At 34.4% G+C, this 16441-nt stretch overlaps 1 protein-coding gene across 1 annotated transcript in view; it reads left to right on the forward strand.

The window, feature by feature from the left end:
* Nucleotides 1-16441, forward strand: part of LOC109546768 (5-hydroxytryptamine receptor 2A) — a 46816-nt gene that overhangs the window by 7027 nt on the left and 23348 nt on the right. The window contains exon 2 of the mRNA XM_019917875.2: nt 1602-1908. Within this exon, the coding sequence (XP_019773434.2) occupies nt 1614-1908 (295 nt within the window). The 5' untranslated portion in view covers nt 1602-1613. The remainder of the gene's footprint in view (nt 1-1601; nt 1909-16441) is intronic.

The following is a 16441-nucleotide window of genomic DNA, read 5'->3' on the forward strand; positions in this document are numbered from 1 at the left end:
TCAATTACGGGTTGCTGCTAATAAAAGCAGTTCGTATGCAAATGCCGCTTCTCTATTTTTGGAATAATCAACTAAAATCACGAACTCTTCTTCAAGGGTGTGATCTAGAAAACCTGCCGAAGGATTTTGCAACAGTCGAGTTGTTTTACGACCTTTAGGGATTTTATTTTTATCGAAAGCGGCTTTAAAAGTGATTAGTTTGCAATGGTTATTACTGTTATTCTCTACTGCAGCTAATCGGTTTGTTTATTTGCGAAATAATTGATGCAGTTAAACAATAAAAGTTTATTAAGTTAGTTGATGGGCGATAAAGGTAAACTCACTGTTGATTTTTGCTATTTTGAAATACGCCGGATTTTCCTATCAGGGATTTGCAATTTTTAACTGATTAGACATGCTTTGTACATTTGGGCGACATTGTCGCTTCATGTACAGCAATTACGAGTGTTCATAATCACGTGTTACAGCGACATTTTACAATTACCAAGAGGATTTGCCGGGCACCAGATCCAATTGCATTTATTGATTGCAATTTGCATTATACGATCAACATGATGCATAAAGTGGAGATTGGTATTGTCGCTTAAAGAATTGCCCGAATGTCTCAGAAATTCATGAGTATAAATTGATGATATTGCAAAGAAAAAGCTGAATTTGAGGATAATGAAATAATATAATATTAATATTAAAAGACAACGCAGCCGGTAGTTTTTGATCAAATAATCAGAGCTTTCATTCAGAGCATCACTATCAGACTCACTCAGACTCACTATCACTAGACAATAACATGTTTTATACAAAGTAGTTAAAGAAACGGTTCTATAATGCTCACAAAATTCCAAGAAAATCGTGATTCAAATAACAAAAGTGAAAAATTAAAGATAAACATGCACAATTGATCTGAGTCAGCCAAAAAATTATTTGTTTCAGGGAAAAATACTTGCCAAATGTCCAAAACGTGGACACCTACATCAAACATTTTGCTCCAGAACTTTTGTGGTTCAAACTGTTTTTAAAAAGCATAAATAAAAAGATCTTGCAAACATTTCTGATCTATCAACATACAGTTAGCTATTGCTTCCAACCTCAGTGCGCTATAGGTTTAAATTCAGAAAAAACAGCAAAAAAATCGAGATAGAAAACATACAGACCACAGGCATGTATTCAGTAAATTAAATCTGATATTTTCGTGTCTACACAGCATGTTTTACTGCAGACTCGCTTTTCTCAGTTTGACTTTATTCCCCTGTCCATGGTTCAGTTGCAGCGATAGCACAAACCCTTAATTAAAAAAGCATCAGCATTATTTCAGATCCCATACACATAATTAAAATCGTAATCTGAATACGTACGAGTTTTCGAAATATATAAAGCCACAAAAGCACGCAGAAATAAATAATAGAGTTGCACGCTCAATGCAGTGTATTACCACAGAATGGTAATACCTCTATTTGCTATTCATTTATTTGCGATTGGAATATGTTGAAATGCGGTGGCTGGCTTTAAGAATCGCACGAAACAGAACGAAAATTGAATTGTTGCTATAAATAAAATGCGAAAAAATGCCAAAAATATCGATAATTTTTTGTCTATTTATGCAGGTGCTCTTCACCATGTCCCGCGAAGACCGAGTGTACTACAACACAACGATAGTACTCTTCAGTCCATCCAACAGCATCGCTGCAGAAAACCCCACAGAAGCGAAAGAAAACGAAAATAATTGGTGGGCTCTCACAGCCATTGGATTGGCCATTGGAACGGCTGCAGGAAACATATTGGTTTGTTTGGCGATTTGCTGGGAAAGACGACTGCAGAACGTTACCAATTATTTCCTGATGTCTTTGGCCATTACCGATTTGATGGTGGCTATTTTAGTTATGCCTTTGGGAATTTTGACTTTGGTTAGAGGTAAGCAACAGCCGAACAGTTAAAACTAGAACTTGCACACCAATTATTTTGGTATAAATAGGAACCAGACTACAGAAGATACAAAAAATGAATAGCAAATAAGTACGGAAAAGTTCGCAGAATTTGTTCATTTTCATCTGATCACATTGATCCTGCAATTAGGCGAAAAATTGGTTAAGATACAGAACTTCTAAGTCCATTACCAATTGCTGCAAATTGTAGATTTTACTACTAGCTAAAGAAGAGTGAAGAGTGGATCATTTTGGGTCTTCTGAGTTTTGTGTCTCAGCAGTTTTTACAGAAAAACTTCTCTGAGATAACTTCACAAAATCTTCTGAGAGTTAGAATTCAGACTGAGAAAATACTGTTTTGAAGAAGTCTCGCTAATTTTTAAAAAGAAACTTTACTGAGAACTCAAAAAATTTCCGTTAATTAAAAAAAAAATATTAAACGAATTTTTTATCGAGTTTTCAACAATTCATTATACAATTCTCTTGCTACATTCACATGTGGCTCTAGTTGAAATTAAAAAAAATTCATAGTAAACCGAAATTGAAGCAGATAAAAGAGGTCATGCTGTATTCTAGCAAATACAGTCTCCAGAAGGATTCCAACTATGTTTTACTGCTGGTTTATTGCGAGTTAAAAGAAACCTATTTTCCCTGCTATTAAAAAAACAATTACTGGTTACCTGGGAGTATTCTTCTGAAACCATATGGTCAGTTACTTGGAAGGAAATTTTCCAATTAGCTTTCAAAATCTGCGCAGCTGGAATAAAAATATACGGCACAGAAAATGGCAAACCTCTAAAAGTTTAATGTAAATTTGCTTTATTCTCAACAGATAAATAATTCACGATTAATGCAATAAAAGAACCATAACGTTCACGGCAAACATGTAGATAGCAAAGTGCAGTAACAGTCAGTCAAGCTGAAAACTCCTGAACTGTACGAATTCAAAAATGATAAATAATGACTTTACTCACATTGTATGTAATATCATTCTCTCGTGCTGAAACTTTAACGATTCTCGAATAATGTTCTCTCGTCACGGATTAATTTTTCATTTGCACAGGATGGCGACAAACAGCAACATTCACGAATATTAACGACTATAGAAATTGCTTCAACCCCTTTTTTTCGTAATATGAACAAGTAGCTATAAATTTTAAATATTTATCATTTCGGTCCGTGTAAAGACCTTAATATTTCGGCCTTAAATTGGACTCGGATTTAGTGCTAATGTTACTCTGTTGATTAAAAAGCGTTGCTAAAATTTCATACACCCAATTTAAATACGCACGGACCCAAATTGGAGTATTAATTATGCATTCATGGTAGGTATAGGGCGGTTGGAAAACTACTTTCCTAAAAGGGAATCAAATTTACACACTCACGTTACCACAAGAATTAGGGACAAATAAAAATGGAAATTTCCATGGCAAAATATTTACAAACCACGTAATTGCATTTTATACTGACTGGAGCTTTGAAAGTTGATCAACTGCAGCATTTTAACTATTGGCTTAGGAACTCTATGAAAAATAAGATATATAAAAACCTGGCCTTTACAAAACGGTTTTTGAACATCCGAAACACAGCGATTTATATTGAATCATAAAATTGTAAAATTAACTGCTTACAAACTATGAGAAGAAAAATGGTTTATTTCGAAAAGCTCTTTTACTCGATGCGTGGACAATTACCTGACTTCATAAAAGTTTTTCTTGTCGTTACTCATGTAAGGGTTTTCGAACAGTTTCGTGACGCATAAAAACTGCCATAAAACCTAATCAACTTTAGTGCCGTCGTTTTCCGTAATATTTAATTTAAACACGACTCTAATGATAGACATTGTGTTGAAACTTTATTAAATCGGGCTTAAACGGGGGCTGCCTTTAAATACGAACATCCCCATGCTTCCATTAGAACAGCGGCCTTTATTAGCATGTGTCAGAAAAAATTGCCTTTTAATTTTTAACAAGAAAGTGTCATACATTTTATTGAAACCTTCGCAACTACATTACGATTTTTCATTAGAAATGCTGATACTAATTCAATAATATGCAAATTAGTAAATTAGTAAAAGTAGATTATTTTGAGCTCTTAAGAAAAAATGAAAGAATTAAAAAATGAAATGTGAATTGCTTTTATTTGAGGCTTTACAAGTCTCACAATTGCATTTTTAAAAATTAAGCAGTTTGCCTGAGATTAGCACATTTTGAAACCTGGACTTACTTAAATTTTTCAAAAGCTTCACTGTTGATCAGTATAAAGTTTTTCGCATCGTTAAATTCATTAAAATTATAAGAATTTTTTAAACCACATAATATCCAGAACTTTAAGCACAGTAACTCAAAATCATGCATTTTCCCTTAGTTCGTTTGTTCCTAGTGAAAATGCATTAATTCACTTAACAACGTGTCAATCATATAAAATAAAATTGTTTACCGTATGAAATGTTCACATTATTTAGTGGCACATAAAAAAACTGAAGGATCCCGTCCATGCCAGTTCGATGCAAATTAGATTTTCTTAACAACATATTTTCGGTTTTAAAATGGGGTTCGATAATCATATTGGAGCCGAGGAAAATGGAGCCTTTTGTGCGCAAAGATCCGAATATTTCGAGTTACTGATTTATTTCAATTCCAGTTCTGTTCAATGTGTTGCATGTAAATTGAGCCGAGCAGAGCCGTAGTTCAGGTGCATGAGAATTGGAAATAATATATACAGGAGGATTGTTAGGGCGAGAAAACTCGGAACATTCAAATATCTATGCAGTTCCTGTTTCGATATGGTCTGTTTACAAGCTCCAACACGAAACTTTTGGCTACGTAAGTTAGCTGTGAAAGTTTACGATGAATAAAAAGCACTTAATGAACATTTACCACGGAAAAGTATTTTTAACTCGTTGCAGTTTACGTTAATTCCTGCAGATTACTTAATACTGATTAAACAAAAATCAGTTTATCTTTGAAACCGTTAAATTTATCTATCTACTATCTAAAAAGGATCTTTTTGCGTGAAAATATCCTCCGTTTCCCAAAATAATATGTGTAGTTGAAAACAATGACACATTTTAAGAGCTTTAGGATCGGTTTGCAAATCAGGGTATGACTTTTTTAGAAATACATTTCGCCCAAAATCGCACAAAAATACTACAATACACAGTAGTTAGGGGTTAGGAAATATATATTTATGGGTGCTATCGAGAAAAATTTCTTTTAGAAACTCATTTATTCTGGTTGATCTTTACAGCCATTTCAGTGCATTTTGAGTGAACACGTTGTTGCTTTTGATTTGTGTTTTTAAAGTTTTATTCGCCAGGAAAAAGTATTGACTAGAATCGATTAAATTGAGCAAAGTCCATGATTCAATTTTGTTTCGTTCCAATTATCAAGCTTTACCTCTTTTCGACTCATTGGGAGTTTGTGCAAATAGCTTTTAAACTAATCAAAACGATTAGCTTGGCATCACTGATGGTCAATTAACCGAAAAATTTGCATCCACATGCACACATTTTTTAGCAACAATCCATCCACTGAATGCTTTACTTGAATACATCGTCGTAATACTCGAAAGCAACTGGAGCTGAAATAAAGGCATCTGTTTATGTACTTTATGAGCTCAAAGAGCTTTATGGTCTAAAGACTTTGTTGAGGAAATGCCATCAAAATAAAAAGCAATAAAATCCCTATGTTGCAGCAAAAACTTAGCAATATCGGCGCTGCTTCGAGCATTGCAATGCTTGAGCAAAAGTGGTTTCCGAGCGTAAAACGCTATGGAATTTCCACTACACTATTGGTGAGGTTAAAATTTGATTAACGGCATTCTTCTTTTCGTGAATTGACTTAAACTATCTTCATTGATCGATACCAACCTTTAATTTCCCTGTCTTTTGTTGTGTAAAATATTTCAAGCGATTCCATTCTCTGAAGCGATTTTTATAATATTTTGTTCATGTTTTGAATCAATTCATTTGCAAGTTTCAACATTTACTTTAAGTTTAAATTAACAGTGGAAAATTGGACTAAGATCGCAAAAAACAGTTGCGTGATTATATATACAGGGCTTGTATCGAACCATGGGACCATAAAATGCATTGAGGCAGAAAAAAAATGAATGAACATTCGACATCCAGACAATGATTTCGGCGTCGGTTTCGAAGTTTGTGACTTTCTGAAAAATTAGCGTGACCTGCGATTTACTTGAGAGTTATTTTGTTTTGATTTGATTTATTTTGGTTTGAACACTGAATAATTAACTGCCGGAAGTGTCGCTTCTGAAGCCAGTAAAAATTAAGTCATTTCGACATACAAGATCCGTGAATGTATCGAATTTTTGCCTATATTTCACTGGTTTCACGGACTCAATTTAAAATTAAATATAATTTCTGCATAAGTCCTTCGTTTTCAGTTGATGTTTTGAAAGCAACCCTCACTACATAATTAAATCGCTATAACCCATTGAGGTTCCTTTTCGCTGCGTATAAATCATACGGAATCCGAACCGGACGGGACGCTTGATTCATGAAAATCAGCGAAAATACTTCAAGGAATAAATTCCATTCATGATTTAGTTCAGTGACAGGCGAATAATTTCACCCGTTCTCACCTTTCGGATTGCTCCAAATAGATTAGGTAGTCATAATGGTTTTCGCAAGAACTGGGCAATAATTTATAGGAAAAGGTACGCTACCGGCTACACGCGACACTGAACTTGCATTAAAAGACCTCTGCTAAAGATGGGCACATCGTAAATCATGGGCCTTTTTAGTTTATTTGACGATAGCCTTTCTGCTCTAGGCTTATCGCCTTGTTTTCAATGGGTCGTGTAAAAAATTTCAAACCGAAACGGGGGACTCCAAAGAAACCGTGTTGATCCTGTCCGGCCCAAATAATAAGGGTAAACTTTAAAGCGGATTAGCATGTAATATTTCATTTTCGCATTTAATTCTTTGGGGACTGAAATGTCATGTATCACAGAATGTTTCCTGTAGTGGTAAACTACAGAGTACAGAAGTTCAGACGTCTCAGCTCTCTAGAGGCGAAAGTTTAATGTATCTCTTAACAGAAAAGTTGCATATACAAGTAGAAATCGTGCCGTAGGTCACGCGCAAACATCCAATTTTTTCAGTTTGCAAATTCAATTTTTTGATTTCCTATTAGGGGTGAGTATCGATTATCAAAAAAATTTTGGAATTTCTCAAGAGTCGTTCGGATCCACATTGTTTTGATCACAGAGAACTGAACAATGTATCACGCTTATTGAAAAACACGCTTTAGGTCCGAAGTAATCAATATTTTCTGCTTTAATTAAGCGCTTTTTGAGCGGTCACGATCTTTAACCGGCCATTTTTTCCATATTACAGACTTAAGCACTCTATAAATGCATATAGAGGCACTTTAAGGGTTGAAATATTTACGTTTAGCTCAAAAAACATTTTTTACCCAAATTTTTTGTAAGGAAATCAAGAAGGTGCATCGATTTTTTCAAAACACATCAAACCTTTTAAAATGTCTTAAATTTTATATTATTTTCACCACAAAGAAGCGATAAATGGATTGAGGTCAATGAAACACACGCGAGAATCTGCAGAGCCAAAATAATGGAAAATTTTGGATCATTTTAAGCGCTTTTTGAGGGGAAATCTTTCCTTTCAGCATACAAAACACACGCATATGAAATTTTGAGTTTTGAAACAAAATTTTCACAAGGGTTGAGGGTTGATTTTTTTAAAATTCGAAATCTCTCAAAATGCCTCTCACTCTAGCAAGAAGCGAGAATCTTTAAATCCGAAAATGTTGATTAAATTTTCGGCACATTTTTAAGAGTTTTTGGTGAGTCACTTTTAACCGGTGGTATATTACTTAATATAAACTTAATATATGCATGTTAATATCCTTCTGGATCGGAAACAATCAGTTGAATATGTGAAAAATCCACAACTTTTTCGAAAAACCTACATCCCTCAATTTCCCTTAAATAAAACAATATTTTAGCAAAGAATCTGAAATGCAACAAGCTTAATTGAAAGACGCTTTAGACCTATTTGATTCGAAAACATTGATCACTTAAAAGAAGCAAATATTAAAAAAATATATTCAAGTGAAAGTCCATGATGAACTTTAACGATTTCTTTTAAGGAGCCTCCACTCGAACAAGATTGGCCAAATTAAAGTAAATAAATTGTTCATGTTGCTAACTTTGCGAACTTTGTCACAATATATTCTCGACATACTTACTAATCTTTCTCTTCGACAACGATCAAAATTTGGTGCGGTTAAACACGAAATCAATTGAAAATACATAATCGCCTAAATTAACAGCAATCGATTTAAAGGTCGTTATAGGTTTTTAATTAATAATTTGTATCTCGTTTATAAAATATCAGCCTCTTTTAACGTAGCGCCCCAATTTAACGGGAAATGATGACAAGACTTGTAACTAGACAGCTCAACGGATAATATAAAATATATCTTTACCTGCTGTTACGGTTCTTTAGCGCTTTTATTACCCGAAATACCTTCGTGTTTAAAGCTATTTGAAAAGCAACTTTCAGTATCTTGACTACTTACTTTATATAGCGCGATTAAGACTCTAACTTGAACAGTCCAAATTGCCGGATTATACAGGTTGAACTTCGCTGTAGTGTTTAAAAGATTCAAACCAGTCTTAATGCCAAATTGGATTTGTTTTCAGGACTGTAAAGGGCCGCGGAATAAATCATATTAATTAATTAACTGTTTATTAAATAAAAGATTAAAATAAATTCCCAACATTAATAAGCGCGGTATAATTTGGAATAGTATTTGATTAAATTCTCGACTTAACCCAGTTTCGTATAATATGCAAATATAGTTTTGCAAAAACGAAATCAGCCAATTTTAAATGCTTCACTGCTCCACATTCATCAAGGGAGACAATGTCGCATGTTAATTCCAAATTAGAGTGCTTTCTAGCATATTTGCTTCAAGCGTGACTTTTACGAATAAATCGGGAAAGCTGTTATGTTCTAAGAATCGAAATGAACCCAGAATCGCTTACAGAAAAGTGTGCGTAATAAATAATTATAAAAAGAGTTTTAACTCTCACTAAGCTTACAGCAGATTATTATTATGCAGATAAGAGAAAACGCAATATTAATCTTAGTAGTTATACAAAGGCAGTTTATTCAAGACTTTTTCTTGCACAGTCGCGTTAATTGTCTCCGTGTTAATTAATACTCGGATTACAATTGTACAGAGTACTATCTGATCCAAAGGACAAACGCAAAGTTGCAAAGCTACCTTAATAAATTTCCCTTAACGCAAATAGCGCTTTATTAGCGTTGTACGCGGAGATAATGTCAAATGTAATATATGGGGATACTAATAAGTATTTTCCCATAAACCACTTGGTCGCCCCACCTTGAGTCAGTTGATTGTAAGCAAATTTTCTCCATAAATATTATCTAGATAAACCGCCAGCTGGAGCTAACAATCGTACTTAATTCGTTAATTAGGGGCTTAGAGGTAAAACGAGACCTGTTCTCCAGCTAAGTTAGTATCAATAATTCAGATGTGGTAAGTTTATGGGGGTTAAACTCCGCATTTCTGCTAACATTTATGTAATTTTGAAAGCTCGTTAGGACTCCGGGAAAAAATGAATCCATGAATAAAACCCGGTGAGGAACTGAAACGCTCATATATAATACAAACTTGACCGTAAAAGAAATGCCGTTTTCAAAATTATAACCCAGCATTATATAGGACTCATATATCTCCGACCTAAAAGCCCTTCAGCTCCCAATTCTTTATCAATAGTTCTCGGGGGACCGATAAAATACTATTACCGTAAACTCTTGAGCAATAAAGCGTTAAAAACCAGTCGCAAATCAAGTGAAATATTCAGGAAATTGAGCGACAATGAAAATATTGAGTGTTATGAGTTGAGTAAAATCATAAATTAACCACCCACTTTTATGAAAAATTTAAGAAAGTGGTTTTATCAAAAAAAGCTGCGATCGTTTTTCATGTGTCCACACGACTTTGTTTGGTTTTCCTTCGAAAATAAATTGGGTTTTTAAACCACGCTTATTCATCCATGCCGACATACGACAGAAGGACGTGGAATGCATTTTTAGAACGAATTGACGACTTTGTGAGATTGCATGCACCCTCTTCGCGAGTGATGAAATAGCTCGGACGTTGCGAAACTTTAAAGAAGAGCCCATTAACTCCAAAATCTGCCTGGTCACTGGCTGGTTTTATTCTCCATCGAAATGGCTCAAATAAAAATTTGTTTGATAAAATATTGAATATTGCTCAATCTAATGTTTATTGTTAGTCCCGCCGAAATTGCAAAATATTTACATTTTCCACATATTGAACCAGCGCGTGTTAAGAGCGACGGGAATTTATTGTTGAATCCAAGAATTAATTTCTCTAAAAGTAATTTTATAGCATTTATTTGGAACATTTTATTTAAAATAATTAGTGGGACGAACAATAATTGTTCAACAGATAGCAATGAATGTGCTTTTGCACCCATATGTACGGAGAATATTTCTATATTAAGTCAGCAAAGAGGATTTTTAAATAGTCCTCATGTTCTGAGCTATTATAAATACAGAACAAACGGTTTAAAGGTAGATAAAAATACAGTTTATCAAAAAATGTATGCTAATTAATAACGAATTTAAATATATACAATAGCAAAACTATGTAAGCACCAAAATCGTGTAAACTCCTCAAACACATAAAGGATGAATCAAACTGTTTCAATGCTGCGTTGTTTCCTTTCCTGCTAGCACCATTTCAAATTAAAAATTAAAGTTTCTAAAACTGACTAAGCAGAAAAGTGCTACCTTTCTCCGATCTAATGAAGCGTTGGAAATACAAACACTCGAGCGACTATTTGGACAGTTGTTGTCGCTACAGGAAATATTTTATGCGCTTTCCTATAGGAAATTCTATTTGTCACGCTTTTGATGTTACTTCACTGCTTTTAGAGCAGTAGATTGCGAAATATTCAAATGTTTACTTTGTTTTGTCTTCATAAATTGTTCAGTTAGTTATTTGTGACAGACAGCTATATGCATTTTTAATAACTTACATTATTATTATTTTATTTATTTCTGGGCTAAAGCTGTCCCATCAAAAATCTCTAATTTTTTGCTCAAAAACTTTTTGTTTTAAAATACCATTTATTGACTAAATCAGAGGTGCAAAAGGGATGCAACTCCCATTAGAAATGTAAAAATAGAAAGCTTCCGCCAAAAAAAATAATATTTTGCGCGGTTTGCTTGAATTTTTGAATAAGCCGATCTACATCCTAAACAGTCATTTTATCGGCATCAAATTTTAATTAGTTTAATGCCCATTAATATCTCAATGCGGCTAAATTACAATCAGGCAAACCATAACCTATTTTAATTAAAAGGGTCCAGAACAGCCAGGATACGGGACATTATTTACAATCTGTTAGAGCTTTCAAATGAAATGAAGGCAAATAAATTAGAAAATTGTAATGGAATATTGTGTAATTAAAACTAATGTTAATAAACCTGTCGAGGAACGCGAAATGACAAAAATGTCGGCAAATTATAAACTGAAAATCGCAAATTGCGTTTTATATAAAAATTTGGAGATGAACAAAATGGAAATACTAATAAGGATTTTTGGAAGGCGCCTCCAAATATTTTATTAAGCAAAAGTTCATAAGCACAGTTCGGTGATTGAACGAATTTTTCCAAATAAAAACCTTCTCAAATTGCTCAAGGAGCCAGTATATAAAGCTCCGCCTTGTGCTCCATGTTAAAATAAATGTAGGAATTTTACATCCTCATCCTTACAGCAAATATATCTAGGTAAATGTAAACCAGGCATATCCGACTTGCATCGCAGTAGTCTCAAATAAATGTACTTAAAGTATAAAAACATTTTTCGAAAATTGCACTTTCCAAAGAAAGAAACGAATAAATTGTTTGAAAAACCCTTGTTTTCCCTCTTATCCTTGCTGATTCGCCGTAATTTAATTCACTTGTCCCAGCTAAGGAGAATGAAAATGACTAAGAATTCGCCCCACTAAGTAATAAAAATTAATTTTAATATTTTGTGCGGCAACGGCTGCCACCACGAAAACCCTGCTTCAGTCGTTAAAGGTAAGGCCCTCATCTGACAGGGCATTTTTAACTCGAGATTCGGAAGTTCCCTCGGAAGTCGACAATTAATTAGAGACTGAAGCCGAAATATTTAAACTGGTTTAAATCGTTCAGGATGCCGCTAGAGGTAGGCAGTTGTTATTAATGTGACGAACGAAGAAAACCTATTTGCTTTGCGCTGGATATGAGCAGAAAAAATTAAAGCAAAACCGCATCTGGATGCTTGAAAAATGTAATACGGGCGTTCTTTCTCCCTGCTTCCTACCAGGCTATTGTGCAGCACATTAAACATGTTCTAAACTTTAAATTGCATTTTAAGGTTCAGAATTTTGCGCTGAAATTTAATTTAACATGGCTAGTTTCACGGCTTAGCTGAGCGCGGTAAGTGAACAGCACTTGCAAATGTGCTATGCCGAATTCTGCAAATTTCAATGTTTCTATCGCGTTTCATGCTTGGAGAGATGAAATAATTCTGCTCGTATTTAGAGAATTTGTTGTAATTTCCCCAACTTTTCCTTCAAATGTTGGGTACCATCAAACTACCTTTAACTGCGGATTTTTTAACATTTTGTAAATTATTAGCGGAAAGGACCAGCAAAAGCCCACATAATGTTTCCACTAAACACTCCAGGATAACGCAAATTCCACCGTTTCCTAATCCAAATTGGAATACCGATCCTCGTTTCTCTTTTTGAAATCAAATCCGCTTCCGTCGAGATTCGGTCTGATTTCAAGTTATTACTGGCTCGTAAAGAGTGCCCGTATAAACACGCCCAACCAATAGCTGCCGCTATCTGTTCTCTACCACAAACACAAATTGCGCTGCAAAGGCAAACCCCAAAGCGACTTTATACGGTTACCCAAATAATTAACTGAATACATCCGACGACCCTGTTAACCTTTAGAGGACAGCATTTTATTCAAAATATCATTTGTATGTTTAGGTTTATTGGGCAGACTTTTGCTGAGCTGTTGCTATCACCTACTTAAGTCAGCTACAGAGAAATTTACAAGTGAAATGTGCCACAATTTCTGGGTTGTTCATTAACATTTTCAAGGTACGACTGTTGAGCTTAAGGAGAAAATAAAGTGCAATTCATAATAAGGAGCCGCTTAATTACGGCAGTAAACGGTAGAAAAGTAATGGAAGCAGTAAGGAATGTCCTGAAAAGGAAATGTTTCAAAATCGACTTAAATTCTAGATATTAATGCATATTATTTCAATTGCAGAACTTGTTCAGAGTTCAACTCAACCAAAAATATATAAATATTGCAGCTTTAGTGCTGGTTGATTCAATTGAGGGGAATTTTTCCAAACAAGCCCTAACTCAATTTTATTAGCCAGCTTTTAAAAAACGAGGCCAATCCCTCTTTGACACTTAAAATGAAAAACACATTTTATAATCCCAAAGACCAGTCGCGTGAAATTACTTTACTGGACGGAAATTAATTCCTAGCCAGAAATTTCGACCGAGTCATTAATTAACTGTTTCCGCATTTTTCATCGGCCAATTTTCCGTTTAGCGCTGAAAAATCATTTTCTGGGGAAAGTTGTGTCGTTTAAGAACGATCCATCAGCGAACAATTCGATGGAATTGCCGGCCTTTTTAAATTATTCAGCAAACTCCAAGCACAACTTTGAGCTTTATTAAATCCACAAAAATGAAATCGGTTAATTTATATTGATATAATGGAAAAAATGCTTAATTTATCATTTAGGGAAAATCATGGGAATACAAGGAGTTATTTAAGCAAAAATAGTCAAATCATCCCCAGTCAGTGAATACATGAAGAAATGCAATCGGCACAAGAAACTTTTGGATTTTCTGATCGTGGTTTCATATAGGTACTCTAATAAATAAGCAGGAATTAATTATAAAAGGTTAAGTTCAACGAAAAGCTCTTTAAAATTATTAGAGTTTAATTCAGTCGAATTTCCATCCTGGTTAGATAAATTCGTGCACGTTGTAGAATTATCAATAAGCAATTATTATGACAAATGCCTTTTACGAGAAGTACAGTCGGGGTTGTTAGTAGAGCTAATTCCGTACTATTTGACCCGAGCAATGGGCATTCCCAAAGGGCCATTTAGCTCTTCGTGCTTCGCCTTTCAGAGCCGTGGGATTAGAATTTAACAAGATATATGATCACCTTGTTTGACATTAAAGTTGTTCTTACCCACATCAAACTGGGTTTCGTGCTGTTTCCATATTAGAATGCATCCGACGGCAAATAATCGCTCTTCTATCGAAATGGCAGCGAAAGCCCTCTAAATGCGAATAAAGAGGGCGTAAAATTAAACATTGCGTTTTTTCTTCAAGTGAATTTAAGGCAATCGAGCTTTAATGCAATCGAGTCTCATTTACAGAGATATAGCTATTTTGATCATTAATCTTTTTTTATTTGAAATAGACTATAAAATATTTTGTCTAAAGTAACCCTTAGAAAAAGTGTGAAGCAATCATTTCGGGATTATTCCTTTAGGAGCACAAACTCCATATTAATTACAATTCTTTTTATATTGAAATGCTCACAAAGAATTGTCTGAGTTTATTTATATGACAAATTAATTCTTATGGCTATCGTGTAAATGAACCAAAAGGTAAAAAACAGAGCAAATGCCTGAAAATTCGGACATCCACTCGAATTAAAATCTCATTAGCCGAACATTTATTGGACATTTCACGAAGAGCGTCCCCTACATGACGCTAATATATTTGAAACAAATACAAAGGGCAGTATACGCGCAGCCCCATTCGGTTTGATCAATGCTTTTTTGAAGAAATCGCTTTAAAACTGATTTTTGCCGCCTAAAAGAAAACTGGCCGTCGAAATAAAAAGGGAATAAAACCGTTAATTAGTCACTACCCGTAAAAGAAAATCGTGAACGGCATTAATTACCAGGGTACAGAGAACCGGTGAATTCGTGCTTTGTAGAAAAACCCTTTGTGCCCTTCGGCTTACGGACTAAAGGACATGGCACGTATTTTATCAGGCTTATTGACATGTACGTTTTAATTAACTTTGGTAGTCGCCCTCTTAGTCCATTGTCTTAATGCAAACTTCTACAATTGCTTTGTCATCGAGATTTACTAATTGAATTATCCCAGTTTGCTACTCATATTCAATTATTACGAATGTGAATTGTGTTTTTTCATATTTTATGCAGAGCAAACAGACGGGTAAAGAACAAGATCAGAGAAGAACAGAGAAAAATGTGGGAGTCAGAGAATTGAAATATTAACGATGTTGGGGATTCTTTAATGCAAATAATCCTGATATTATACTGAGCAGTTAACAGTCAGTGAAATATGTTATACGTTTTAATCACATGGAACTCTAGAAAATTTCCTAAAGCTAGCAGGTCAGAAAATTTAAAAAAAGGTTTTTTCAAAATAGCTAGTCTCCTAAAACTTCTATATTTTTCAAACTTCTCTAATTTTCTAATGTAATTTAAGAGCCAACTAAATATAATTCTCCGATTGGAAGCGCAGTTTTATTCCGACAAAAACAAATTTCTGCTTGTATTATTCAATAGAATATCATTGCGGGGAAAACTAAAATGATGTGTGACGCGATTGCGAAAAAACAACTTATACAAACTGTCAAAGACATAGAAATAACAGTTTAAGGATAAACGGCCCAGGGGGGCAAATAAAAGCGATTGCTCGAAAGGCTATTATTTATGTGCGAAATTTTCAAGCAGTATTATAGAGGCTCCGCCATTCTTATCCGAGCCGCGGGTGGTTTAAAAAATTCTACTCAATTATAAACTACAAGAAAAACGACTGGAAAACTAACTAAGCGTATTTATTAAAAGCACATTTTAATTATTCATGCAGACGTTTTTTTTCGCTATAATAAAGTTGTTTGGCGAACAAAACATAGTCTCATAAACGATTAATAAAAGTGAGGCAAACCTGTATTTTCAGTTTGCTAGCATCCTTATACGGATTTAAAGATGCCAGCAGGAAAATGTTGATAAAACACCAGCGAAAATGCTGAATGAAATTTTCACGGAAAATAAAGTAGCTCGACGGCAGTCCAAATATTTGTCCCCATATCTCTATTAAAGCTGAAAATAACAGGAAAAATTACATAAGCAGGCATGGCATATCGGGGAAAATTCCGGAAATTTTCTCGCTTCCTGTAAAACGATCTCTGGGGAGTCGATTTGCGTGTGGTGCAAATAAGGTAATCGAATATTTCGGCTACGAATAATGCGCTGTTGATTTAATAAATGGGACTCCGGTAGATAACATTTAAGGTAGCATTTTTAAGGCATTGTTTCAATAGTAATTTTGATAAATAAAAAAACTTGAGCTCTAATCAAATCGCCCAAATGTGCGAATTGAGTCCAGGGGCGGATCCAGCTTTAACGTCAGGG

Source organism: Dendroctonus ponderosae, unplaced genomic scaffold (assembly GCF_020466585.1).
Source record: "Dendroctonus ponderosae isolate FM_Combo_2020 unplaced genomic scaffold, Dpon_F_20191213v2 Dpon_F_20191213_3, whole genome shotgun sequence".
NCBI lineage: Eukaryota > Metazoa > Arthropoda > Insecta > Coleoptera > Curculionidae > Dendroctonus > Dendroctonus ponderosae.